The sequence below is a fragment of the Dasypus novemcinctus genome, chromosome 5 (genome assembly GCF_030445035.2).
Source record: "Dasypus novemcinctus isolate mDasNov1 chromosome 5, mDasNov1.1.hap2, whole genome shotgun sequence".
Classification (NCBI taxonomy): domain Eukaryota; kingdom Metazoa; phylum Chordata; class Mammalia; order Cingulata; family Dasypodidae; genus Dasypus; species Dasypus novemcinctus.
This window is the reverse complement of record NC_080677.1, coordinates 26,254,837-26,281,835: the sequence shown is the minus strand read 5'-3', so window position 1 is coordinate 26,281,835 and position 26,999 is coordinate 26,254,837. Positions and strand designations below refer to the sequence as shown.

General features: G+C 40.7%; 1 protein-coding gene and 1 pseudogene across 1 annotated transcript; both read right to left on the bottom strand.

Moving 5' to 3' along the window:
* Positions 1–2,089: 2,089 nt before the first annotated feature.
* On the bottom strand, positions 2,090–5,147 carry LOC139439060 (small ribosomal subunit protein uS2B-like; annotated as a pseudogene).
* A 118-nt stretch (positions 5,148–5,265) lies between these two features.
* RP9 (RP9 pre-mRNA splicing factor) lies at positions 5,266–26,127 on the bottom strand. Its single transcript, XM_004458210.4, has 6 exons — positions 25,944–26,127; positions 16,973–17,003; positions 14,853–14,982; positions 8,889–8,980; positions 7,256–7,317; positions 5,266–5,890 (listed from the first exon to the last, which is right to left on the bottom strand). Exons 1-6 carry the CDS (start codon positions 26,093–26,095, stop codon positions 5,692–5,694), a joined length of 666 nt encoding a protein of 221 aa, XP_004458267.1. The 5' UTR covers positions 26,096–26,127; the 3' UTR covers positions 5,266–5,691.
* Positions 26,128–26,999: the final 872 nt, after the last annotated feature.

Genomic DNA, 26,999 nt, shown 5'->3' with positions numbered 1-26,999 from the left:
CTGCCTGCCTTCAGACCAGCCTGCCACTTGGGCGAGCAGCAGTAAATTCAGGAGCTGGAGTAGTCTATTCACCCTGAAATTCCTCCTTGGCCACACAATTGAAAAAAATTTAGTTGTGGTAAAATATACATAACATAAAAATTATTTTAACCATTCTAAGAGGACAATTTTTTGACATTAAGTACACTGACAATACTATGTAGTTTTCACCACTATTTCCAGACTATTTTCGTCATCCCAAACTCATACTCATTTAGCAGTAACTCCTCATTCCCTACCCTCTGGTAACCACTATTCTGCTGTCTCTTTGAATTTGCTTATTCTAAGCATTTAAGAGAAATCATGCAGTATTTGTCCTTCGGTATCTGTTTGGCTTATTTCACTAAACACAATGTCTTTAAGTTTCATCCATGTTCTGGTATGTACCAGCACGTCACTAGTTTTTTTTACAGGCAAATAGTATTCCTCTGTTTGGATATACCACAGTTTGTTTAGCTGTTTATCTGTTCTTGGACATTTGGGTTACTTTTGGCTACTGCAAATTATGCTTCAGTGAACACTGGTGCCTGAGTCCTTGCTTTCAATTCTTTTGGTTATATACTTAGGAGTGGAGTTTCTAGGTCATATGATAATGCAATGTTTAATTTTCTGAGGAACCACCAAACAAACAAAAAAGCCAGCACAGTGGTACACCAATCTTCATTACCACCAACTATGTACAAGTGATCCTATTTCTCCTCATCCTCGCCAACACTTGTTATTTATTTTAAAGAGCAGTGCTCCCCAACCCAGTGGATGTAAAGTGTCTTATTGTAGTTTTAATTGGCATTTCTCAAATGGCTAATGATGTTGAGCAGCTTTTCATACTTATTTGCCATTTGAATATCAACTTTGGAGAAGTGTCTATTCAGATCCTTGGCCCATTTGAAAAATTGTGCTGTCTTTTTGTTTAGTTGTAGTTCTTTATATTTTCTGGTTATTAAACCGTTACCAGATATATGGTTTCCAAATATTTTATCACATTCTGTAGGTTGTCTTTTCACTTTCTTTATAATGTCCTTTGTTGCACAATCTAAAAATTCATTGCCTACTACAAGGCAATGTTTTCTTATAAGAGTTTTATAGTATTAGCTGTTATATTTAGGTCTTTGATCCATTTTGAATTAATTTTTGCATATGGTCAGAGATAGGGGACCACATTCTTTTGCAATGTGGATATCCAATTGTCCCAGCACCATTTGTTGGAAGAGACTATTTGTTCCCTATAAAATAAACTTGACACCCTTGTTGAAAATCAGGTGGTATATGGGAATCCTGTATTGATTTATGATTGTTTTGTAAACTGACAACTTCTTTAATAAGAAAGGAAAGAAATGAAAAGGCTGCTGGAATTTTGACAGAGATTGCATTTAATTTGTAGGTCACTGTAGACAGTTTTGTTACCTTAATTAACATTAAGTCTTCCAATCCATGAACCTGGGATGCCTTTCTATTAATTTAGGTCTTCTTTACAATTTTTAGCAATGTTTTGTAGTTTCCAGTGTATAAGTCTTTCACCATCTTCGTTAAATTTATTCCTAGTTACTTTACTGTTTAAATGCTACTGTAAAGGGAATTTTCTTGGTTTCCTTTTGATACTGTTCCACACTAGTGTATAGAAAACTAAACTGACTCCTGCATGCCTATCTTGTATCCTGCAAGTTTGTTGCATTTGTTTATTAGTTCTAGTAGTTTTCTTGTAGATTATTTGGGATTTTCTATATATAGGATCATGCCACCTGTGAATAGAGATAATTTGATTTTCTCCTTTCCACTTTGGATGCCATTTACTTCTTCTTCTTCTCTGATTGCTCTGGCTAGACCATCTAGTATAATGTTGAAAAACAGTGTTGACAGTGGGCATTCTTGTCCTGTTTTGGTCTTAGGGGGAAAGGTTTGTCTTTCACAACTGAGTACAATATTTGCTGTGGGTTTTACATAAATCCCCTGGATCATGTTGTGAAACTTCCCTTCTTTTCCTAGTTTACTCTTTTTGTCATGAAAGGATGTTGGATTTTGTCAAATGCTTTTTCTGTATACATTGAAGTGATCATGTGGTGGTAGTCACAACCTTTTCAGTAGCAGCCTGCTCTTCCTTTCAATCTCCTTATGATTAAGAGAGAAGTAGAGATCTGGCATAACCTTCTATGGGTGCTCCTGGGAGATGGTGCCATGCATGCACAGAACTTCCCAGGTCAGCATCTACATTAGACCCACTGAGTGAATTACCTTGATGCTGTCTGGGATGGCAATGTCCACATAGTGCAGAGGAGAATCTGTGTGACATAGAGCAATAGCTGGCAAGTTAACAAAAGATGCCTATGTGAGATGCTGGTGGTCAACCCTAGGATTAATAACCACTGGAAGACACAGCTCCCAGAAGGCTGCCTGCATCTGGCTAATGAAGGTTCCAGGCCAAGAGCGAAGTGCCCAACAGTAGCAGTAACTCCAGTGGCAGCAGCACACTTCAGCACAGACTGTTGGCTGGTATTCTTGGAAGACATGACACTGACATCAGCTGGGTATTCCATGTCAACAATGGCAGGAGCCACCAGTCTAAGTTTCTCCCAGGTCCTTCTTCAAATTTATGATGTAGATGCCATCATTTAACCTTTTGTAGATACATTGTGCCATTTGGAAGTCAAGGTTGTTGTCACTTAAATGGGTTCCTGCTGCAGGGAATTTGAGGACACCCTTTCCTGGTATCTCCAAGACATCAAGGGCTCTGGACATTGTGACAGTTTCCCTTTAGTTGTGATGGGAACTCAGGACAAGTCCCTGCTATTTTCAAGCCAGCAAATGTGTTGACTTTTTCTCAGGCTTGGAATCTGACTTCTGCTAGCTACCAGAATAAACTTCTGGTTTTAAAGGGCTCAGGTGATTTGGTTAGGACCACCTACAAAGCACCCTGTGATAAGGTCAACTGTGACTCGTAATCAGAGGAGTAAAATCCGTTATATTAACAGATTTGGGGAGTAGGGTGGGAAATCTTGGGGGCCATTTTAGAATCTGCCTAACACAACCATGAAAAGCGTTGGTAGGATGATTTGGTGAAGCGAGGTCTGAGGACTTGTATTGCTTCCAGGACAGGAGTGGACAGGACAGGACTGAACTTGAGGAGAGAGATTTGAGGATGAAAAAGGTGGCTTAAATTGGTGACTAAATGATGACTTTCTAGGGCAGGGGTTCTTAATAAGGGGTCCATGAGCTTGAATGGAAATAAAAAAAAAAAAGAACATTATTCTCGTGGGGAAGTGTTGATGGGGGTATGATGTATTTATTAAATAATACACAGTATAGTGTGGACTTCAGGGGTCTGTGGTTTTCACCTGATTGGCAAAGGGGTCTGTGGAACAAAAAAGGTTAAGAACTGGGAAACGGATGTGGATCAAGCAGTTGGGTGCCTGCCTCCCACATGGGAGGTTCTGGGTTCAGTTTCCAGTGTCTCCTTTGGTAGACGAGCAACACAGCTAGCTAAGGCAACAAGAAGACACAACGAGGAAACACAATGAGACACAACAAGCAGAGAGCAGAGGTAGCTCAAGTGATTGGGCACCTCCCTCCCACATGGGAGGTCCTAGGTTTGGTTCCCAATGCCTCCTAAAAAAACGAGCAGACACAGAGAGCACACATGAACAGGCACAGAGAGCAGATAGTGAGCACAAACAAGACGGGGGGTGGGGGGAGAGATGAATAAATCTTAAAAAAAAAAGTTATGACTCCTATTCTAGGGTGACCAATTAACACAACTGTGTGATTCCCCCCCCCCGCCCCCAACAGTTGGGTATAGGAGCACAGGAGGAAGAGCTTGCTTTGAGATTCTTGTGGGTAAGCTGGGTAAGACCACAGGTCAAGGGAGGTGACAGGCTGAAGCAATAGACCACAGAATCTCTGACAGAAACAGAGGGCAGAGAAAACTGGAGTGAGGAAGAGTTAGCAAGTATTTGCAAGGTTGCAGGGGATGGCCAGATTCTAGTTAAAGCAGGGAGTGGACAAAGGTTTAAGTCAGAGGTTAAAGATACAGAGCAGTGGTTCTCCAAGTGTGGTCCCCAGAGAGACAGCATTAGCATCATTTGGGAACTGGTTAGAAATGCAAATTCGCGGGCCCCACTCCAGACCTTCTGAGTCAGAAACACTGGGAGTGGGCCAGCAATTTGTTTTAACATAGTCCTCTGGAGATATTGATGCCCCTAAAGTTTGAGAATGTTGGTGTAGATTTTCCTATGTTGTAGAAGAATGTGTACATGAAATGGGATTTGCAGAGAACAGTAGAAAATTCCTGGCAAGAGTTACAAGAATGAGGCATAGCTGAATTAGATGGTTTCAGGGTTTTCAGAAGTGCTGGCAATGCCAATCTAGACTGACTAGTTCCTGAAGTGCTGTTCCAAGGCCCAAACCAGGAGTATTTACTAGTAAGACTTGCAGAAGTGGCCCTTTGTCTGCATGGGTTACTTTTTAAAGAGAGATGTAATCTAACCCTTGGAGAAAGAGGAAGGAAATGGGATTAGTGAGTTCCTAGAAGCCTGAGTGCTGTAAGTAGCAACAGCCTCAGCTGGGATAGAGAGGGACACATGCATATGAGCAAGAAGTGGCTCCACTCTGGCTTAGCAAGAATAGACCTATTCTCTCCCAGCTCACAGCACCAACCCTGACCTGCCCAGAACTGCGTCTGCTGTAGCACAAAGCTTGAGGGGTGCAGGTGAACTGTGTTCTGCCAACTGGAGGAGGGAGGTAAGGAATGTGTTTTGGGATGTGGGAAGCTGACCTATTATAGTAAATCCTAAATTCTCATATTTCTGAGTCATTTACTCTAGGGAAATCTTGGGACTGTGGAAATAAGGTCCAAACAAGTTAAATACAGAATATGCACAAGAGTTTCAAATGTTACAGGAATCTCCTCTTGCCTTTTGTCACCCATTATCCGGAGGATTATAAACATATGCCTTGTGTATGCAGCAAGGTCAAATATTATAGATAGTAATACTGTTAAAAAATAATGCACAGATTAGTGTGTGTAGTATTTGTGTAAAAAAAGAGAAAAAATACCATATTTGTTTGTGGTATAAAAACTATTTCTGGAAGTCAAAAGAAACTGGTAACACTGGTTGCCATTGGGGAAGGGAAATGGGCAGCTGGGAGAGAGGAAGATTTCTCTTGATTAAATCTTATGTAGCTTTTAAATTTGCATCCTATAAGTGTATTATTATTGAAAAATAAATACATTAAAAAAGTAAATAATCAGCTTTTATTATCCTCCACAACAGAGAAAATGCAAGCCTAAAATCGATGGGAATTAAGTAGCCCCACCATGGAGGGGGAAAAGCCACAGAAGAGCTTCCTGAGATTCCCTTAGTCCTGCTGCCCTGGAGGAGGTATTTCAAATGAATAATTAACTGCAGTGACCAGCTGGGAGGAGGACACTGAATATAAGCTTTCTTGACTGAAATCAGCCACTGTCTGGAGCTAGCACCTGGGAAGAGAAAATTCACTCTCTGGTGGGTCACTTCCTTTCTGGAAGGTAGGCGTGAATTCACGGCTGTGACATCAGATATCCCTCTCTTGGCTTCTCTCTCTCATCCCTCTCTGACCCTTCGTTCCTTGGCCACAGTGTATAATTTTTGAGAAGCGAATGTTGAACAAGTTGAGTCCTTGTCAGTCTGAATCTGAACTCTCATTGGATTTGGAAGATTTATGCTTTCGTTTCTTCTTCTTTTTCTTTTCTTTCTTCCGTTTCTTATGCTTTTCTTTCTTCTTCTTTTTCTTGTGTTTCTCTTTGTCTTCTGAGGAACTGGAGCTGCTGTCATCTTCATCTGAGCTGGAATCCTCCAGTAACTGTTTTAATTGCTGTATCCTAAACATACAAAATTAGTCAAAGAACCATGGTTTTTAACACAGTTAAAAACGTTTTCTAAGCTTAAATATGATTAAAAGCAGGATTGAGAAAAATCATGTATAACCCATTCTGTAAATGTAATACTTATTTATATTTTCCCCATTCTCCCACATATGCATGTCTATTTTACATGAGTTTAACCATTTTTCAAGCCATTTTGTATTCTTTTCATTGTCCTCAATATTTCTACATGTTCCTACAATGATAACTTTTAACTGATGCCTGGTTTCCACAACTATTCCCTCACTGTTCAGTTTTATAGTAGAGAATCTATTTCCTCAATAATTAGAAGTCCATACAACCAATGTGAAAGGAAAAAACCCTCCCATGCTGTGGAAGTTTTAAATTATTTTATGGATCCCCAAATGAGAAATATATTTTAAGCTAATCTGTTCCTGTGGGGGTGAGATCCAGTTGACTGGTATGTCAGTGGGGTGTGATTCATGTTGAGCCTCTGCCCTCTTGCTGGGTCTGACATAAAGGGAGACATACACTCAGAGACAGAGGAAAGGGAGCCATCATGTTGATGGCTGCCAAGTGAGAGAGGGTTTCACCTACAGCCGAGATGCACGGCAGGAAGCCCCCAACAGGTTCAAGGAACTGATAAGCCATTTGCCTGATAGCTTATAGCTGAAATCAGGAAGAAAGCAGACAGCTGTGCCTCAGAGAAGAGACCTGGAAAGAGACGAGCCCTGTAACTAGTTGTCCTCAGCTGAGCTCTGGGAGACAGTACAGCCCGGAGGGGAAGGAAGAGACCAGGCAGAGATCACCCACCGACTTGCTTCAACAAATGGCAGCTGACGTGGGTGAGAAAGCACCTTTTATGGGGCCTTTAGTCGGACTTCTCATAGCCTTGGAACTGTAAGCTTTTACTCCAAATAAATACCCTTCCTAAAAGCCAACAGATTCTGGTACTTTGCATCAGCACCCCTTTGCCCTTTGGCAAACTAAAACACGTTTTTCACCCTATCTTTAATTATGCCTAAGAAAATATTTAACAAAACCTCAGATTCTTAAAGATATTTGAGAAGAGAAACTAAATCACATGAAAGATAACCAGCCACAATAAGGTGGTTTACCATCCTCATTTCTCAGTGGTCTGAGGAGGCTGGGCCAAGCCCATTGCTTTATTAGGCTAACCAAGGAGAACAAAGTTGGTATGTTCAGTCCCTCCCTGCACATTGGCCTTCCAGATATTTCAGAATTGAAGTGCCACATTCACCATATTTACTAAAACCATTTATCTAATATTGGAATTGTTGTTTCTAATTTTATATAATTTAAAAGTTTAAGAGGAGCTTGTTATCATCATGATGACCTCACCTTACATCCTTTTCATGTCTTTTGTTCTCTCGTATGATGTCATACATGGGATCTTCATGTGCCTTAAGTGTCAGAGAAGGTTAAGGTTTGGTTAGGTTTCATAAATGATTAAACAAAAATTATATCTCTATTTACTGAAGCCAATTTTTTCCCCGTTTGGTATAGTGTTATGTTTACAATGTTCCATTTCTTTCTAAGCGTTTCCATTCACAGAAATCTCATTGGGTCTATAAAAGAGATTTTTCTGATTTTAAAAATGCAGCAAATAATTTAATTATCCTCATTAGACTACTAGATGCAAACTCCCTCTGGGCAGGAAGACAAGATTGGCCTTGGCGGTGATAATCTTACCTGTAATGTTTACATTTTGTTTAATAAGGCAAATATATTATTACTTGAAAATAAGAATACTTACAGGATGAATTTTATAGTAAGTAAATTATCTCAAATGAAAGAAATACATGTATACTGCAGAAATTTTAGACAAAATTCTATTATCTTACCATTCAGAAATAACTACTGCTAATATTTTAGTGTATTTCTTTGAATCATTATTAATTTATGAAAAATTAAAATCAAATTATATATACAACTCTATTCTTTTTTCACTATGGTTTCATGAATATTTTCCTGTGGCATTACACATTCTTCTAGAACATAATTCCTAATGGCTATGTAATTTCTATGTTACACTTATGCTGGACATTTAGTTGTTTCCTCTATTTCTTCACTTTCCACTTTTTTTGTATTTTTCCTTCTTTCCACTTTTTAAATCATATAAATAATTCTGAAAGTTATCCTTACACATAAATATTTGTGCATATATCAATGTTCTATCATTTGTAAATATCATATCATAAATATCATATCATAAATCTTAGAAGTGAGATTTATGACTTTGAAAAATGAGTATGTTTAAAGTTCATGAAATTTATTTCTACCTTCTACAGTGGTTGTAAAAATTGACATTCCATCTAATGGTGCTTGATCAGAATGATTTTTTCAGATTATTAAAATGAAAACATAATATTTTAAATGTCTCAAAACTCTTGGAGAATGTCTGTGGGCCCAAGTTTGATATATAACAATAATCCCAATACATCCAGAGAGCAACATATTTAAGTGGGCAGAAGCAGTTATTGAGCAGTGAACTCTATAGTTCTGGAGGGAGATTCTGTTAAAATGAAGTGAAGAAATAATAGATTTGTCTCATTGTCATCTAAAGAGAATATGTAGTTTATACACACACACTTCTACCTTATAATAGAAAGATGTCAAATCTTCAGGTAGTTCTTAGGAAACGAAAGCCCAGATTTTAGTTATAAAGCATGATTCTTTATATAAAATTCTGATTTTAATGATAATTTCTGCTTCAAAAATGGACCACTGTTCCTAGGCATAAACAAATAACACTTTCATAGTAGCTAGTTGTTTGTTTGTTTTTTTTTTTGTCAAAGACCTAATCTATCACATAAATGCAGTTTAGCAGAGATGTAGTCAACACCAGATACTAAGGTTGAAAGGCTTCTGGGATTGTGCTGTGTGTGAATCTTCAGTTGACCGTGGACTGCCTGATGCATCAACATTCACCATCTCTGATAAATGTAAATTGTCACTGTGGGGGTTTACTTACTACTCTGAACTGCTCTAACTTTTGGTTGCCTTTGATAAAGAAAGGGCATTCTTTGTCGCCTGTTCGGTGACCATACCGTTTACAACGCCAACCTAAAAACAAAGAAGAAGGCAAATACCTCTGGTAAGATAACACACTTTCACTTAATCAAGATAAAGAATCAAAAGATCATATTAAAGCTATCGTTCATTTAAACTCCAATACTAAAAACAAATGCAAACAATGGATGAGACAATAAACAGAGGGAAACTAATTGTTTCCCAAGCATCTATTAATTCTGGAGTTTTAGAAATGAATATTTCATCACCAAGTACTTAGTAAGCAATCCCATGCAAAAATACTTGCAAAGGGTGAATTTCTTTTTTCAGTGGGTGTCTTAGTATATTTTTCAAAGAATAAATCTTTTCCATTTATTAGGTGGTTCTGATACTCCTTTATACATCTAGACCTGAACAAACAATATTTCTCAGGTTAACCACTGTACAAATCCCTCACCTTTACCTAGACAAAACCACAGATTCTTTTAAAATGTTAATGCCATCAAAACCCTAATATGATTTAACGCTACACAGGGAAACTCTCTTATTTAATAAGGTTTATTATTAGAAGCACCTAGTGAGGAGCTGGTGGGTGACATAATAAGAGAATGCATATAACATATTCCAGGATATAGAAGGATTTCATGGAATTTCAGGACATACATACATTTCATGGAATATTCCAGGACATACATACATTTCATGGAATTTCAGTGATCATGGACTTGGCAGTAGGCATTGAGATATGGGAAAAAGCAAGTGGTGAGCAAAGCACGAATGGATGAGAGCCTTCTGAATTAACTTCTTTCACTTGTTTTCATTTTCTCAGAACCATCTGGATTTGAGACAAATTAGGAAATAGTATGGGAATGGTGAGCTAAGTGAGATCCTATATTTGCTCCTTAAGTAATTCCCACCAAGGGGGTCAGAAGCAAGAAAAGGGATAGAGCTAAGATCAGCTAGTTTTACTCCATGGTGGCAGCTACCGAAAATATATGCTGGCAGGGAAAGAAAGTATTTTCCCTTCTTATTTTTGTTTGCTGCTTGAATTAGGAAACCATTGGAAAAATGATGTTTGAAGATTCTCTACTGGCTGCTATCCCCACATTTCAAGCTAATTCCATCTGGGGAAGAAGGACTGTACTCTTAACCCAGACGCAGACCACCTTCAAACAGATGTCTGTCTTTACGATCAAAATGGAGGGACATGAAATGTAACAAAAACATGGAATGGCATGTGGATATCAAGAAGAATCCATATGGACAGTAGTGTATAGTATGGACAGTAGTTTATAGTACTATATTAATACTCTTCCATTAAGGGTAAAAAAAAATATACTAAATGAAAGAAATAGACAAAAGGTACTACATATTGTTGATTCCATCTATACAAAATATAAATACAATTAAATTACAAAGATGGAAACAGGATAGCAGTTATGTAAGGGAGTGGATGCATAGAGAGATTGAGAGGTAGTAATTAAGGGGTGGAGCTTTGTCTGTTTTTTGTTTTGTTTTTAAAAAATTATTATTAGAATAATGAAAATGCTCCAATAATGAAGTGATAAATGTACAACTATGTGATTATACCAAATAACACTGATTATACATTTGGATGGTCTGTACACTTTGGATGGAATGTATGCTTTATTAATATGTATCAATAAAACTGATTTATATATATATATATCCATGCCGTTCGTGAGCAAAACTCTCTTACTGATAAATCCAGGGTGTTCCTGGTTACTCAAAGTGTGGTCCATGGAGCAAAAAAAATCAGCACCATGTGGGAGCTTGTTAGAAATGCAAAGGGGAGAGCAGATATGGTTCAAGCAGTTAAGTGTCCTCCTCCCACGAGTGGTCCCAGGTTTGGTTCCTGGTGCCTCCAAGAGAAAAAACAGACAGACAATGAGCAAAAACAAAATGAGAAGGGAGTGGGTGTGGCTCAAGTGGTTGAGGGTCTACCATATGGGAGGTCCCAGGTTTGGTTCCCGATGCCTCCTAAAGAAAAAACAGACAGTGATCAAAAAACAACAAGCACAAACAACCAGCAAACAGACAAGGGAGCTATCTTGGGGGTGGGATGGGGGGGGCAAGAAATGCAAGGTATCAGGTTAACCCCAGAAAGTAAATATTTCTGTACAAAGATTTAAAAAGATTTTTTAAAGATTTATTTATTTCTCCCCACCCCCTTGTTGTTTGCATTTGCTGTTTCCATTTGATGTGTTGTGTACTGGTCTTCTCTTTATAGGAAGCAAAGGGAACTGAACCTGAGACCTCTGATGTGGGAGGGAGGTGCCTAATTGCTTGAGCCACCTCTGCTCCCTGCTTTTTTGTTATGTCTTTCACAATGTTTCCTCACTATCTCTTGGCTGCATCATCTTGTTGCATTAAACATGTTGTGTCAGCTTGCTGTCTTGCTCGTCTTCTCCAGGAGGCACCGGGAACTGAACCTGGACCTCCCATGCGGTAGGTGGGAGTTCAGGCGCCGGAGCCACATCCACTTTCCTAAAAATATCTCTTGATTTGTAGATATATTAAAGTTTAAGAAGCAGGGCATGCATAGTTGTGCGTGTTTTTTCCCTATCTTGAATGAATCCAAGTTTTTTGTGGGCTGAAGTTTGCATAACTTGAAGGGGAGGAAGGGTTCTTTAGGAACAAAGTATTGTGCCTTGGCAAATTTTAAAAACTGTAGGATCACATGAACACATTATTGGGGACCCCGCCCAGGACTCTAGAAGGCGCAAGTGAGGGGCCCTGAGGTTTAAATTTCATTAACTTCATGGTAAAACTGGTTCTGGTTGTAACAATATAGTCTTATTTTAGAAGTTAATGCAAAGAAGTATAAAATGGTTAAGTGAAATTCAACTAACCACCCCATCAAACAGAGCAATAGTTTTCAAACTTGAAAAAGAAGTAGCATTTTTCTGGGTAAAGTTAATGGACTAAAAGCAATCATTTATTTCCATTCCCTTGCTGACATCCCATAGAAATGACAACAAGGAGAATTCTTTTAAGAAAGCATAAACCATGAGAATGGGAAAATAGGAAAGGAGTCAATAGCAAAAAAAAAAAAAAAAAAAACTGTTGGAAGTTATAATGCAGAAAGAAATAGGCTAAATTTATAGCGGACCCGAGAAAATTCCAAGTGAGTAGTGGGAAAAAATGAAAAACAACTCAATTTCTATTTGTAGAACTGCCAAGAGGTCAGGAATTGGAAGCACCACATAGTTCTGGAAGTAGAGGTAAAGGGGATGCTAAAACAAGGAGAATTAAGTAAAAGTTCAAGTGCATCTCTCCCTGACCCTAGCAGAAAGATTTATTCTCTGGAAAAGGTGGAGAGGAGGAGGCTTATTCTCTGGAGAAGGCTGGGGAGACAGCTGGTACATTTGAAGGCCGGTGCAATACTGAAAATAGGAAGATTAGGTAAATGAGTGAGTATTAGATGCCAGTACTTTTCAGCCATCTTCCTTCAATAGTTTCCAGAACACTAGCAACTTGGCCTATTCCCTGCAGACAGAAAACAACTTTTTTGTGAAAACCTAAGCAGCCCAATGTGGAAGACTTACAGATACTGACCGAAAGGATACCCAACTAATTGGTGTAGAATTTCTAATGAGATTCAGTTAATAAGCTGTCCTTATACACTTACATACTTAGAAGTTCTTGTCAGTTAAAAAAAAAAAAAAGAAAAAAAAATCTCCCACTCTTAAGAGTGTTGTCGCCAGCCTTCAAGATGACCCCAAAGAGCCCTGACATGCACACTGCCATGTAACTGCCTCCCAAAATGAACAGGGGGAGCTGCTTAAGCAATAACATATGATGGAAATGACAGCTTGTAACTTTGGAGGCTAGGTCATAAAATACTTTGTTGCTGGCACTTTGTTCTCTCTTGGGTCACTGGCTCAGAGAGAAGCCAACTGTAATATTCTGAGAATAACAAGCAGCCTTACAGAGAGGTCCATCTAGCAAACACGGAGACCCTCTGCCAAGAGCTAGCATCAATTTGCTAGGTATGTGCGTGAGCCTTCTTGGAAATGACCCTCCAGTCCCACGCCTGCCTTCAGATACATCTTGACTGCAATATCATGGGAGCGTCAAAGCCAGGGTTGCTCAGCTAAAGCTGCTTCCGATTCTTGGTCCACAGAAACAGTGAGATAATAAATATTTATTGTTGTTTAAAAACCACCAAGTTTTGGGTAATTTGCTACCAAGCCATGGATAACTAATATAGTAGACAAACCACAGAATAGCAGATATCTGAAAACCTCTTAAATGAAAGACAAAAAGGCCAAATTAATAAAGAGGAAACAGCTATCTGGGGGAAAAAGAAACCAATTAGGGAGAAGAAAAAAATAAGGATTATTAACATTTTAAGGAAACAAATATTGCAACAGAACAAGAACTGGGGGGGGGGGGGGGGGGGGGGAAGAACATACATAGAAAAATATCCTCTAAACCCCTGGAAATTCCTGTGATAGAAATGTTATTTATGGGGGCCTGGGGTCATAGCTGATAGTTCATATGCTAATGCAATTGAACAAGTGGGGCCACCTACACCTACAGTCTTAGGGAGGGGTGCTGGCTATACCAGAAAGACCAATCCTGTGATTACAGAATTGGGATTTTGAGTCACTTCAAGTCAGTTTTCCCTTTGGGAAAAGAGGGGAGGCTGGAGATTTGAGACCCTCCCAGAACTTGACCCATGTGTCTTTTTTTTTGGCTGCTGTTATTATTATACTACGAAAAACTATAATTCTAAGTATATTGCTTTCAGTGAGTTCTGTGAATTGTTCTAGCAAATTACTGAACCTGAGGGGGTAGTGTGAACCCCTGAATTTATAGCCAGTTGTTCAGAAGTAGGTATGGCCCTGGAGACCCTAGAGCTTGCAGCTGGTGTCTAAAGAAGGGCTCTTCTGTGGAGGTCTGTGCCCTTAATCTTTGGAGTCCAGCCTAGATCCAGGTAGAGTCAGAACTGAATTGAATTGAATTATATTATAGTTGCTGTTGAAGTTACCGAATTGAAAATTTACAAAAGAATTGGAAGGTAATAATGATGAAATATTCTAGAAATCAGAACAAAAATACAAATAGGAGAGCAAAGATAAATAATTAGAAAATCAGGCTAGGAAGCCCACTATCTGAATAACAGAACTGTAAACAGAGAGGAGGGGAAATAATGAAAAAATTTAAGTTTCTGAACACTGGGAATAAGGAGATGATAGTATAAGCTTCCAGAAAGGAAAAATAAAAAAACAGAAAGCAACAGCAACAGAAAACCAGGTTACATCAAAGGATCAGGAATCTGAATGGCTTTGGGCTTCTCAACAGCAATTCTAGAAACAAGAAGGAAATGGACTAACATCTTCAAAATTCTGAAGGAAAGTGATTTTTAAAAATCTAGAATCCTATACCCTGGCAAATCAAAAGATCTGTAAAATAGATGTTTTCAGAGACATGAAGTGTTGAAAATTTTATCTCCCATAAACCCATTTTTCAGGAAGTTATCAGAGAATTTATTCCACTGTAAGAGAATATAACAACAAAGAAGATCCAAGATACAGGAAATAGACGATTCAACAGAAATGCCTTTAAAAAGCAGCCAGTGCCATTCCAATGCCATCTTCAATGGCACGGGGTGAAGGTGTTGCTGTTCTGGTGGGAGTGTACTCCAACAGCAGTTATGGTCTCATGGAGAGAACACTGGACTTGGAGTCAGAGGCCCTAGATGCAAAGCTTTGCTCTACTCTTACCTTGGACAACTAACTAATATCCCTTAGTCTGTTCCTTAACTATAAAATGCCATTTCTTTACCAGGACTGTTGGGAGAATAAATTAAAAACAATAAGTAAATCTGCTTTGTAAATGCATGATATGTAACTATAACTGTGTTGAGTAGTGTTACTGGAAACTCTTCCACACTCACACTGCATAACTTTGACTTCTTTCCCCAGTGGCATCCAAAGTCCTTTAGTTGGCGCATGAGCCAGAAATTCCCTGGCATGTTCATTGCCTGGTACATCTGGTATACAGTCTTCTGGCTTAGCTTCATCTTCCTAAGCAAAGGAAACAATGTATAAACAACATACAAAAAAGCACTGAAATTCTCTATTTGTTTTGTAACACACCATCGTCTGGCTTTGTCAAGGCCTGCAGTTCCCAATGTCACTGTCAATTATCTTCTAAGAGAACTAGAAAGAAAGACAACCTATACTTGACAGAAAAAGCAGGAAATAAATGTGCCAGAAGAACGTGAGAAGATACAGTTGTTCTTAGAGAAGAGTTACTAGTGTTCTTCATATAAGAATGCTCTCAGGGAAGTGGACTTGGCCCAATGGATAGGGTGTCTGCCTACCACATGGGTGGTCTGCGGTTCAAACCCCGGGCCTCCTTTACCCATGTGGAGCTGGCCCATGCACAGTGCTGATACCCACAAGGAGTGCCATGCCACGCAGGGATGTCCCCCGCATAGGGGAGCCCCATGCGCAAGGAGTGTGCCCCGTAAGGAAAGCCGCCCAGCATGAAAGTGCAGCCTGCCCAAGAATGGTGCTGCACACACAGAGAACTGACACAACAAGATGACACAACAAAAAGAAACACAGATTCCCAGTGCTGCTGATAAGGATAGAAGTGGTCACAGAAGAACACACAGCAAATGGACACAGAGAGCAGACAACTGGGGGGGCAGAAGGGGTTAGAAATAAAAAATAAATCTTTAAAAAAAAGAATATTCTGAAAGCTACAAATTCTATGTAAATTAGTTCTCAGATCTTAAAAAGGCTTTCACTAACTCAGCTCTCTGGAATAAATCAAAGTGTAAAAAAATAAAGTAAACAAGCCAGATTTTCTAGAATAATAAAAATGGCATGTTATAGTAAATAGCTTAGTATATCTTGAAGGCCACTGTCATGTTTTACAGTCATACATGCCATATCTTTGAAATGCATTTTTGCCACTGAATAACTGCATTTACAATTAAGGTGTTTTTTCTCTGATTTTTTTTTTCAAGTTTCTGTGACTATTACATTTATAATGGAAGAATGATTATTTACTATTTTAATTTAAAGTTACCAAACAGAAAAAGTTGCTTTGGCTTTTAATTGCTATTCTAAGTCACACTCACAGAGACACTGGCAAGGATGCAGGACCCTGTACTGGTGGAGGCTAGCTTGGATAAGCAATCAAGCCTCCTCAACCTTGTCAGTTCTCAGAGGTGATGAAACAAGAAACCATCAGTGACTAAAACAGCACACGATGTACCGATGTACTGAGGGGCTAAACAGGTCACACAATGCAAAAGGGGGCAGCAGAGCTTTAAGAAGGCACAGTGGCAAGTGCAAGAGAGAGATGGGGAGAATCTGCTGAGGAGCACAAGTGGGCCTGCAGCAGATCATTGGTGGAAAAGAAACTTGGCTGATTAAATTTCCTCAAAAGCACAGGCTTATAAGGAACCCAAAATGTATGAAACATCAGGCATCTGCAAGGAAGAAACAGGGTTATCAAAAAAAGACGTCCATGGGAGGCAGACTTGGTCCAATGGATAGGGCGTCCGTCTACCACATGGGAGGCCTACGGTTCAAACCCCGGGCCTCCTTAACCCGTGTGGAGCTGGCCCATGTGCAGTGCTGATGAGTGCAAGGAGTGCCCTGCCACGCAGGGGTGTCCCCCATGTAGGGGAGCCCCATGCTCAAGGAGTGCGCCCCGTGAAGAGAGCCACCCAGCGCAAAGGAAAGTGGAGCCTGCCCAGGAATGGCATCGCACACACGGAGAGCTGACACAACAACAACAAAAGAAAGCAACTAAAAGAAACACAGATTCCTGGTGGTTCTAATAAGGATAGACGCTGTCATGGAAGAACACACAGCGAATGGATACATTTGCAGACAACTGGGGAGGAAGGGGAAGGGGAGAGAAATAAATAAAAAAATCTTGGAAAAAAAGAAAAAGACGTCCAAAAACCTCATGCAACCATTTTTTTAAATAACAAGTTACTGAGTCTGCAAGCAGGTCTAAGAGAATAAACAAGAGTACAAAATTCGCACTAACCTTGATAAGTCCGGGAGGAGGTTTTTCATAACTAGAAAGAAAGAAAGAAAAAGCCATCAACCAGGTTAAAAGGAACATCATATATTTTAATGAGCAAAAGGCAGCTGACAGGTCAAAATAAAAAAAGATATCCTTGGTAAAAATCTTAAAAAACTACCTTACAACTAAATCAGTTAATAAATAAACCCAGCATCCAAGGATCAAATATAAACAAACATGCTATATTCATTGTGCAGAAATCTAGAACTTAAATTCCCTAACATACTAACTAAACCTGTCCTAGTACAATGATACTTTTTTTGGAGAGAAAGGAAAGCAAGGGAATGCAGGGAAAATGTAAGGTAAGAAGACCTGTGGGCTAATTATGGTCCCAAAATATCATTAGTGTTAGGTTATTAACCTAGTACACCTTCCACTTACTCAACATTGAAAGGCTGTGAAGGGGTTAGGGATGATTTGAGCAACCGTATTGTTCTGATACGGTGGGAGGAGGGGTAGCGGAGAAGAAGCAAAGCTGGGGGGATGGGCATATTGTAGAGGAAGGAGAGGAAGGAAGGATATCTTCTCCCATTTCCCTGCAACTCCAATTCCAAATCTGCCCTGCTTGTCCTGATCACAGTGAGCTCTTTCTGCTGCTCTGACCATGGTGGAGTCAGGCTGTAGGACCCTTGCACAGGGTCCGGACTAAGGGTGGTATTCAATATTGAATACTCAGTGTGGTACTGGCACAAGAACCAATGGAATAGAACAGAGAACACAGAAATAAATCTATGTATCTACGGCCAATTAATTTTTGACAAGTGTGCCAAGTCCACTCCGAAAGGAAAGAACAGTCTCTTCAACAAACGGTGCTGGGAAAACTGGATATCCACATGCAAAAGAATGAAAGTAGGTCTACAAAATACAAAAATTATCTCAAAATGGATCAATGACCTAGATAGAAGAGCTAAAACTATAAAACTCTTAGGGAAAAAAAATAGGGAAATATCTTCAGGACTCTGTGTCAGGCAATGGATTCTTAGACAACACTAAAAGAGCAAAAAATGAAAAATCAGACTTCATAAAAATGGAAAACTTTTGTGCATCCAAGGATACTATCAATAAAATGAAAAAACCTACAGAATAGAAGGACAGATATTTGAAAACCGTACATCTGATAAGGGTTTAATATCCAGGCTATATTAAAAATTCTTACAACTTAATAACAAAAAGACAAAGAACCAAATTAAAAAATGGGCCAAGTACTTGAATAGACATTCTCTCCCAAAGAAGATATACAAATGGCCAATAGGCACATGAAAAGATGTGCAATATCATTAGTCATTAGGGAAATGCAAATCAAAGCCACAATGAGTTATCAACTCACACCCACTAGAATTGCTATTATTAAAAAAATGGAAAATTACAAGTGCTGACAAGGATGAAGAGACATAGGAATCTTAGTATATTGTTGATGGGAATGTAAAATGGTATAGCTGCTGTGGAAAAGTGATGGTTGCACCAAAAGTAAAGTAAAACATAGAACTACCAAATGATCTGGCAATCCTACTTCTATGTATATAGAAGAATTGAAAAATAATTGAGAGACTTGGACAGACATCTGCACACTTATGTTCATAGCAGCATTATTCACAATAGCCAAAAGGTGGAAGCAACTAAATGACCATCAGCAAATGAATGGATAAACAAAATGCAGTATATCCATACAATGGAATATTACTTGGCTATAAAAAGAAATGTAGTTCTGATATACACTACAATATGGTTGAACCCTGAAGACATCATGTTGAGTGAAATAATTATTGAGGATGAATCATGTCCCTCACAAAAGGGTGTGAACCCAAATGGGTGTGAACATTTGTAAATAAGACCTATGAAGATGTTATTAATTAAGGTGTGGCCAAACTGAATGAGGGGGCCTTAATCTGAAAAGGTTGATGTCCTTATAAGCAAAAAAAGCCATGGGAGCAGCCAGAAGCTCAAAGCCAATGGGACCAGAAGAGAAAAGAGAAGAAGCCACCACGTCCATTGCCATGTGACAGAAAAGCAAGGATTGCTTCTGGGAGAGAGCATCACCTTGCTCATACCTCAGTTTTGGACTTTTCCTAGCTTCAACACTGAGCCAATAAATTACTGGTGTTTAAGTTAACCCACTGAATGGTACTTATTTTAGCAGCTAGGAAACCAATACAATAATTCAGACACAAAAGTACAGATATTATATGATTCCACCTACATGAAATAACTAGAGAATGCAGATTCAGAGAGCTGGAAAGTAAAGTATGGGTTACCAGGGACTAGGCGGGGGAATAGAGGGTAGGGAAGAGGAAGAATGCATAATGGGTGCACAGTTTCTGTTTGGTCTGATGAGAGATGTCTGGTAATGAATGACGGTGAGGGTAGCACAACATTGTGAATGTGATTATTCCCACTGAACTGTAGGCTTGGGAGTGGCTGAGATGCTTGTATTGTATATATGTTTCCACAATAAAAAAAAAAAGGAGCAAGTAAAGAGACAGTAACAATCAATGCAATACATGATCCTATGCTGGATCAAATAATGAAGGAGAGAAAGCCCCAAAGAACATTTTTGGGACACATGAAAAAACTGGAATATAGACTATAAGCTTTATATCTATTTTTCAAACTTGATAACAGTACCTAAAGTGGTTATATAAGCGAATATCCTTGTTCTTAGGAAATGTACATGGAAGTATTAAGTGTTTAAGGAGCATGAGATATACATTATCAAATGTTTAGAAAATAGATGAATGGATGGATGGAAAGATAGATAGATGGGTAGACAGAATGATATGACAAAATGTTAAAATTGATGGATCTGGGTATCTGGGTGCCAGAACTCTGCTGAAAACGACTTCTGGATTCCAAACTGAAAAGTCAGCACCAAATGCTTGGGTTCATTGTGAAGTATTGAGTACTCACTATGTCAAACACAATGTGGATGTCTGCCTTTTAATTGTGACTGTCTAATGGGAAAAAGAAAAAAGAAAAAAGAGGGAAGAAAAAAGAAATAGGTAACTGAGCATCTTGGGTCTGTACAATACCTACACAGAAAATGTTTTGCTGAGAGAGGACATCTGGGCACTTCAGCTTATTTAAAATTGTGACTTGACTTCAGAAGCTTGGAAATATGGGAGTTCCTAACACTGTTGCACCCAGACAGGACAGCAGGTGTGGCTAATTTTCTACAATGAAAATGTATTAGTTTTATCAGCAGAAAGCTGTAATTGATACAGGTCAATCTCCAAAATACTTAAGAAAAAAAAAAGCAGAGTATAGAACAGTGTGTTCAATATGCTTCCTTTTGTGTGTATGGGAGAAAGGAGATTATATATATGCATTTATACACACATGCCTTTAAGCACAGACTATCCCTGGAAGGCCATCTAAGAAACCCATTACAGTGTTTGCCTCTGCGGAGGGGAATTGAAGAGCATGAATGGGAGGAACTTTATTTTTCACTCTATTTACATTTACATGCAAATATATTATCTTAATCCTTTTTCTTTTTTAATTACAGAAAAAAGCAAAATGAATGGCATCTTCCTTACATCTCTGTTGGCACAAAGTCAGCCTAATATATCTCTGAAATGAAAAGCAAAGGTAACTTGGGGTTAAGAAAGAAAAGTGGGGCCAAAAGTATGCTGTTAGGAATTCACCTCCGCAATAAAATTACCGTAGACTCTCATTGTTCACGGAAGTTATAAAGATCTATAAAGTAACTGAGAACACTGAATATTAAACCATTACTCTAGGGGAAATATGGGGTTAGGTTCCTGTGAGCCTTGGGTCACAACTTTTTGTCAGCTTATCACTACCTATCCTCGTTTTATGTGTTTCTGTTTAAAGGATTTTAATACACCTTGCTAATTCATAAATACTGAACTCATGACCAACAGTTATCACTCACACCTGAATGAAGCTTATCTAATGCATATTTTCTCTGCAAGGTACAACACAGCCTTCTTGAATTTAGGAACACTAGGCTAGCACTGCAGCATTATGCTTGGGGGCCATTTTAATAACAAAATAACCAAAAAAAAAAAAAAGCATAAAAATGCAGAAACTATAGCACTAAATACCCTGCAAAAAGGACACTTGTTTACATTTTAAGAGTTGAAACATGAAGGCAAGCATTGCCTTGTTCATCCTCACCTGGGAGGGCCCTGAGTGGCTCCAATTTTTCACTGCTCTGTGCATGTCCATGCATGACCACAAAAGTGCTATGAGTGGGAAGTGGATGTGGCTCAAGCAGTTGGGCGCCCCCTACCACATGGGAGGTTCCGGGTTCAGTTCCCGGTGTCTCCTAAAGGAGACAAGCAAGACAGCAAGCTGATGTGATGGGTTGGTGAAATGAGCTAATGCAACAAGATGATGCAACAGGGAGACACAATGAGGACACACACAACAACAAGGAGTGGAAGTGGCTCAAGTGACTGGGTCCTGGGTTCAGTTCCCAGTGTCTCCTAAAAAGACTAGCAGACACAGAGAACATACAATGAACAGATAATGAGCACCAACAACAAGGGGTAGGAGGAGAAATAAATAAATAAAATAAATATATTTTTAAAAAGTGCTGTAAGTATTGATTTTAGAGTTACAAATAAATTTTAGTTAATAAACAAATACAGAACCTGTGAATAAGGTTCAATTGACCATAGATTCCAGTAGGAAGAGTCACCAGTTGAGTCTGTGTTAACGGGAAATCCTGTAGGTCAGGCAAGGCATAGTGTAAACCTCATTGGCTTTGAAAGTAAAAAGTTTTGATTGAAATTCTGATTCATTCGCACTGCTGAGTACTTTGGGAAAGTTACTCCATACCTCTAGAACCTCAGTTTCCTCATGGGTAATACATCCCAGCATATACAGGAAAGGAACTCAACGATGCTGGCTTCTGCTTCTTCTGCTGAAGACAAGATGCTGCTCTCAGCAGCCTCATGAGCAGCTCAAGATTGGAGCACCAGCATCACAAAGGCCAAGATCTGGACCCAAGAGAAAGGCCTCCCTAGCCCAAGCCAGCCTCCATAACTTTTTGCAGATTTGTAGTTTTTGGGGATATGCCAGTTGTTCCTAAGTGGAGGCTGGGCACAGATGGGGCAGTGACCTTCCTGCAGACATCATCCCCAGCCTGGGCTTATGGCCTTCCTGGGCAATTTACTTCAGAGATTCTCTTCCACATTTGGCTCTAGGGATCACTGCCTCTTCCCCATGCAGTTTCATCAGCTTTCAGTCAAGTCTATTCCTGTATCCTAGGTGTTTCATAAAATATGCACTATTATCCTTAAAATTTTCTTGTTAGAACCTCAGAAAAAGAGCAGGGCAGGCCAGGAACTCTGTCTATCAAATATTCCTGCAGCTGGCTTCTGTGGGGCTAGAGGGCAGAGACAAAACTGCCACACACACACTATCTCCCTTCTTGGGAGCATTTGAGAGAGAGAGAACTCTGGAGCATGGGTGGAAGATTCAGATGCCTTCAAGGGTCTGGGAGGTATGGTCAGAGAGAAGCAGGTCAAGTGCAAGGAAATGGCCAGGGGAAACTGAGGAGACCTGAAGAGGGTGCTGTCCTGGGTAAAAGCATTTGACTTCAATTTGCAAAAAACCACTGTGGGGCTGTCCATATAACACGGCAGACTGGCCAACTTGCTTATCTGTCTTCCCTCCCCAGACTCCCTTAAAATTATAGTAAAGGGAAAAAAAAGATAAGATCACAAAGACACCTGAGAGGAGACAACAGCAGAGAGAAAATTCAACTAATATGGGAAAGTGGAAAGAAGTGGTAAACTGACTTTTTTAGGTGGAGGGAATTCCAACCTTGGAAATGGGGAATATGGACGTTGAGAAGCTGAAACCATCAGTCTTTTTCTTACTTCAGCCAGGAGACTGCCTGCCCAACCCTTGAGGAAACTATAGATTTAGACCCCTGTGAAGTATAACTGAAGAGGCCCTAGGGGTGTGGGGATACTGACTCAGCTGGCATCATGGAGGGCTCATGACCACAGTTCACAAATACATGACATCAAAAAGGTGGTGAGGCAGATCATAGAGATCCCCTAAAGTGCATCCTGGGTGACAATGAGGACCAGGTTGTCTCCTGACTTTAACAAGTTACCCACTTTTCCACCTTTGGTGCTGGGGCTGGCAAGGCCCTCAACGACCACTTGGTCAAGCTCACTTCCTGGAATGACAATGAATTTGGCTACAGCAACAGGGAAGCCCCAGCAACAGCATGAGAGGAAGAGAGAGGCATTTAACTGCTGGGGAGTCCTTGCTCCAACTCGATCCCTCTACACTGACAATCTCCCATCTTCAACACAATTTCTATCCCTGAGCCTCTGAAGAAGGGGATGGGCTTAGAGAGCCCTGCCTTGTCATATAACATCAATAAAGTACACTGTACCCTGCGCCCCAAATTCTATACCTAGATTACAAATTACCTATCAGATTTGAGGGTAGAATAAAGACATTTTCAAATATGTGAAGAGTAAAAAAAAATTTACCCATATTTCATTCTTTCATAGGAAGTTACAGTATGTGCTTCAGCAAAATGAGGTGGTACAGATAGAAAGAGGTACCAAACGATTGCAAAATGTTAATAATGAGAGAAAACTGGGGGGAGGGCAGGTATATGGGAACTCTGTACTTTCTGCATAATTCTTCTGTAAACCTATAACTGCTCTAATTAAAAAAACTTAGAAATAATATGCAATTCTAAAAAAACAAGGAAGAGGAAAACACAGGATCCAGGAAACAGTATTCAAGATTGGACAGAGGTTAAAGAAGTCCCAGGACAATTGTATACCAGGCCTAGAAAGCAACCAGTGCCTAGTAGAGGAGAGAAGGAAGACTGTAAAAAATGAACTGATAGATTAGTAGTAATGTGAAAAATTTACTCAGGTTTTTGAGCACTGGATGAAAAAATTAGCAGGTGGCAAAAGAAAAGTAAGCAAATGAAAAAAACAAGGTTCTAATTCACTAGTGGAAAAACAAGGGTTATACTAGAGAACAAAATAAATCACGGAACACTAGCTCAAAAGTAAACAATACTATATTTTAAAAACAATGTTAATACTAACTATTGATTTAGTAAAAAAAAGTTATAATATAGCAATATTGGAAGTACGGAAGCAAGAGGGGTAGGGAAAGAGAACTAAATCTAACAGATAATGTCCAGAAATAATAACGAGCATATAAAAATGCCAGAAGAGAAAACCAAAAGATTTTGCATATGGAAGCCTTGTCTGGGGCAGTGAGTGTGGGGGGTAACTGAAGAGTAAGACAGCAAACTACTACTTTTTGAAATTGGCCTTTTAGTCTTATTTGATATTTTAAAACTACATGCAAGTACTAGTCCGGTACAAACAAACTAATTAAAAATAACAACAACAACAAGACCCGGAACTGGCCAAACCAAACATGCCAACAGGTCAATCAGTTTTAAATCTCTGAAACTGGAAAATTCCAGTATGGGAACGAGAAACTTGGGTTTGTCTCCTGATTTGCTCTTTTACAGGCTACTGATGTGTCCTTGATCACTAATTAAGCCACTGAAGCTCCCTTTCATGATCTCAAATAGGAGGCTATCTCTCTCTGTCTGAGAAAGCCCTCTGTGAGCTACAAAACAGATGTATAACCAGTGGTATTAACCATGGTCGAGGTCCTATAGTTGGAGACTCTGGACTATGCCTGAGTTCTGGAGGGAACGATTTTTTAATATCTCACTTGCACGGAGACCAAGAGGGCCACAGAAGGCCTTTTTCAGGGATGCAGGGCCCTATCCTGCCACTACTACCATGAGGAGGGCCACTCAGAAACAGCAGTGCAGGCCCCAAGAAAGGAATGCATTTTGCATCAAAGCTCCCAGAATGTTATAGGAAGGATTTTGACCCTTTGAAGATCTGTTCCTTACATCACCTACTTAACACAGGTAAACCGAAATGCCTGAAACAGAAGACAATTATTTATTGACAAACTCAGCGAGCACTATACTTTGAAAAGTTTCACTGCTTCAGTCATAATTATAGAATCACAGAATCATGGAAAAGAACTTAAAAGACAGTTTCAAGTCCTCACCTGATGTTTGAATCTATTTTACAACATACCTTTCTCTATGTTATCTGAACTCTCCCTGAAACCCCTGGAGCAGGCAGAGCACAATGACGCCCAAATCAGGCCTTAAGACTCGCGAAGAATATACTTCTCAGGCAGGAAGTGCTTCACGTTGAGCTGGAATTGGCCTCAGTAGCTTCCACCCTCGGATCCTGGTAAAAATCTTCAGGACTAAACGACTCTATTCTAGATGACGGCAAGCCTGTCGCATATTTAGCACCAACTCTTTGGCAAGTCCTTCACCCCATTCTCTAGTCCTCGCTTCCTCACAACACGAACATTATAGGAATGGGGTTTTAGCTTCCCTTTTTAACACCAGAGGATGAGAAGAACGGGGTTTTCTCCTTTTCCTAGCGGGCGTCTCGTACCGAAACCTGCAAAGACCCAAGTGCTCAGCTGAACTCATTTCCTGAGTCCACAAATACTCGCTGGGCGCCCAAATGCTTAGCGGCCAGTAGCGCCGAAACCAACCACCAAAATCGCGACCCAAAAATTGAGTAACGGTCGTTCCCCTCCTCGGGACGGGCCAAACCCACGCACCCACGTGCGCGCTCCCGGCCCGGGGCCCCGGCTCGGAGGACTCCGAGGACGGAACCTTCACTCTGCTCGCGGGGGAAGAGTTTCAAGTCAGACACCCGCGACACCCGGAATTCAAGAAACGGGGCCGGGGATATACAGGGTGCCACCGGGGGCGCGGAGGCGGCCGGGCTCACTCCCCCACTCGCGGGGCCTCTGAGGACCCCCTCCCAAGGCCCCAACAGGCACCTGGGCGACCTCGGGGCTCCGCGGGAAACAGCCCCAGCCCCCGGTTCGTTCCAGAAGGTCGGGCGCGTCGGGGACTCACAAGGACTCCAGGTGTTTAAGCTGCTGCAGCTGCTGCGCGTCGTGCCGCCGCCGCTTCTGCTCCCGGCGCCGCTGCAGCTCCTGCTCCGGCGCCTCCCGCGGCCGCCGCGCGCCCCCGGCCCCCGCGTCGTCGCTCCCGGGCCGGGAGGACATCTCGGCCCGCGCGGCTCTCGGTGGCCGGGCTGAGGTAGCGGCGGTCAAGACGGCACTTCCTCCGCGCCGCGCTCGCCCGACTTCGCAGCGCCCCCTCCCGCCGCCGCCCTGCGACTCTCGGCGGCCGCGGATTCCCTGGGCGCGCAGCAGGCCCGCCCCGCGGCCTCCCGGCGGCGCCGCCCCCAAGCGCACAGCGCCCCCCGCCGTCCCGCCCGCACGTGCCAGAGGCCGGAGCGCGCCCCCCGGCGGCGGCCGATGCGGAGCTCGCGACTCGCGAGGCCTGGAGCAGATGTGGCGAGGGATGTTGAGGGCCCTGACCCGAGAGCCCTTCCCCGGCGGCGGCTACCTGCCCCGCCACACACACCCACGGGCCGTGACAGCCCTCTTTGAGGTCCTCAGCCCCCGGGGGTGGGGGGACGGACCTTGTCCCGGTCATTTTTGTACCTTCACTTCCTTACACAACCCTATCCCTTGACAGTAGCTTGAACTCGGGAGCTGATCCTTACATGTTACTAGGATTCATCCATTTTTGGAACAAAGCAAGATCCTCCAATCTCCCAGTTATGTGATTCATGGTTAAAACATACTCAATGTATAATGTATTTAGTCAGGGTTTGGGTGCTGGAAGACAGAAGCTAATACACACTGAGCACTTTTGTGCCAGTCATTGAGTTAAGTCCTTAATAGACTGATTTGATCTTCAAAAAAAAAACTTTAAGTATGATTATAACCCTTATTTATTGCTATTATTTTATAGATAAGGAGGAGGCCCAAAGAGTTAAGTGATACAGAACTAGTAAGTAGTGGAGCCAGGGTTCAAAGGGGTTAGATACTTCACTAGGTCTAATTAGAAGATGTATCTGATATATGGAGTCATGATAATTGTTTTAGTGTTAAAATAATG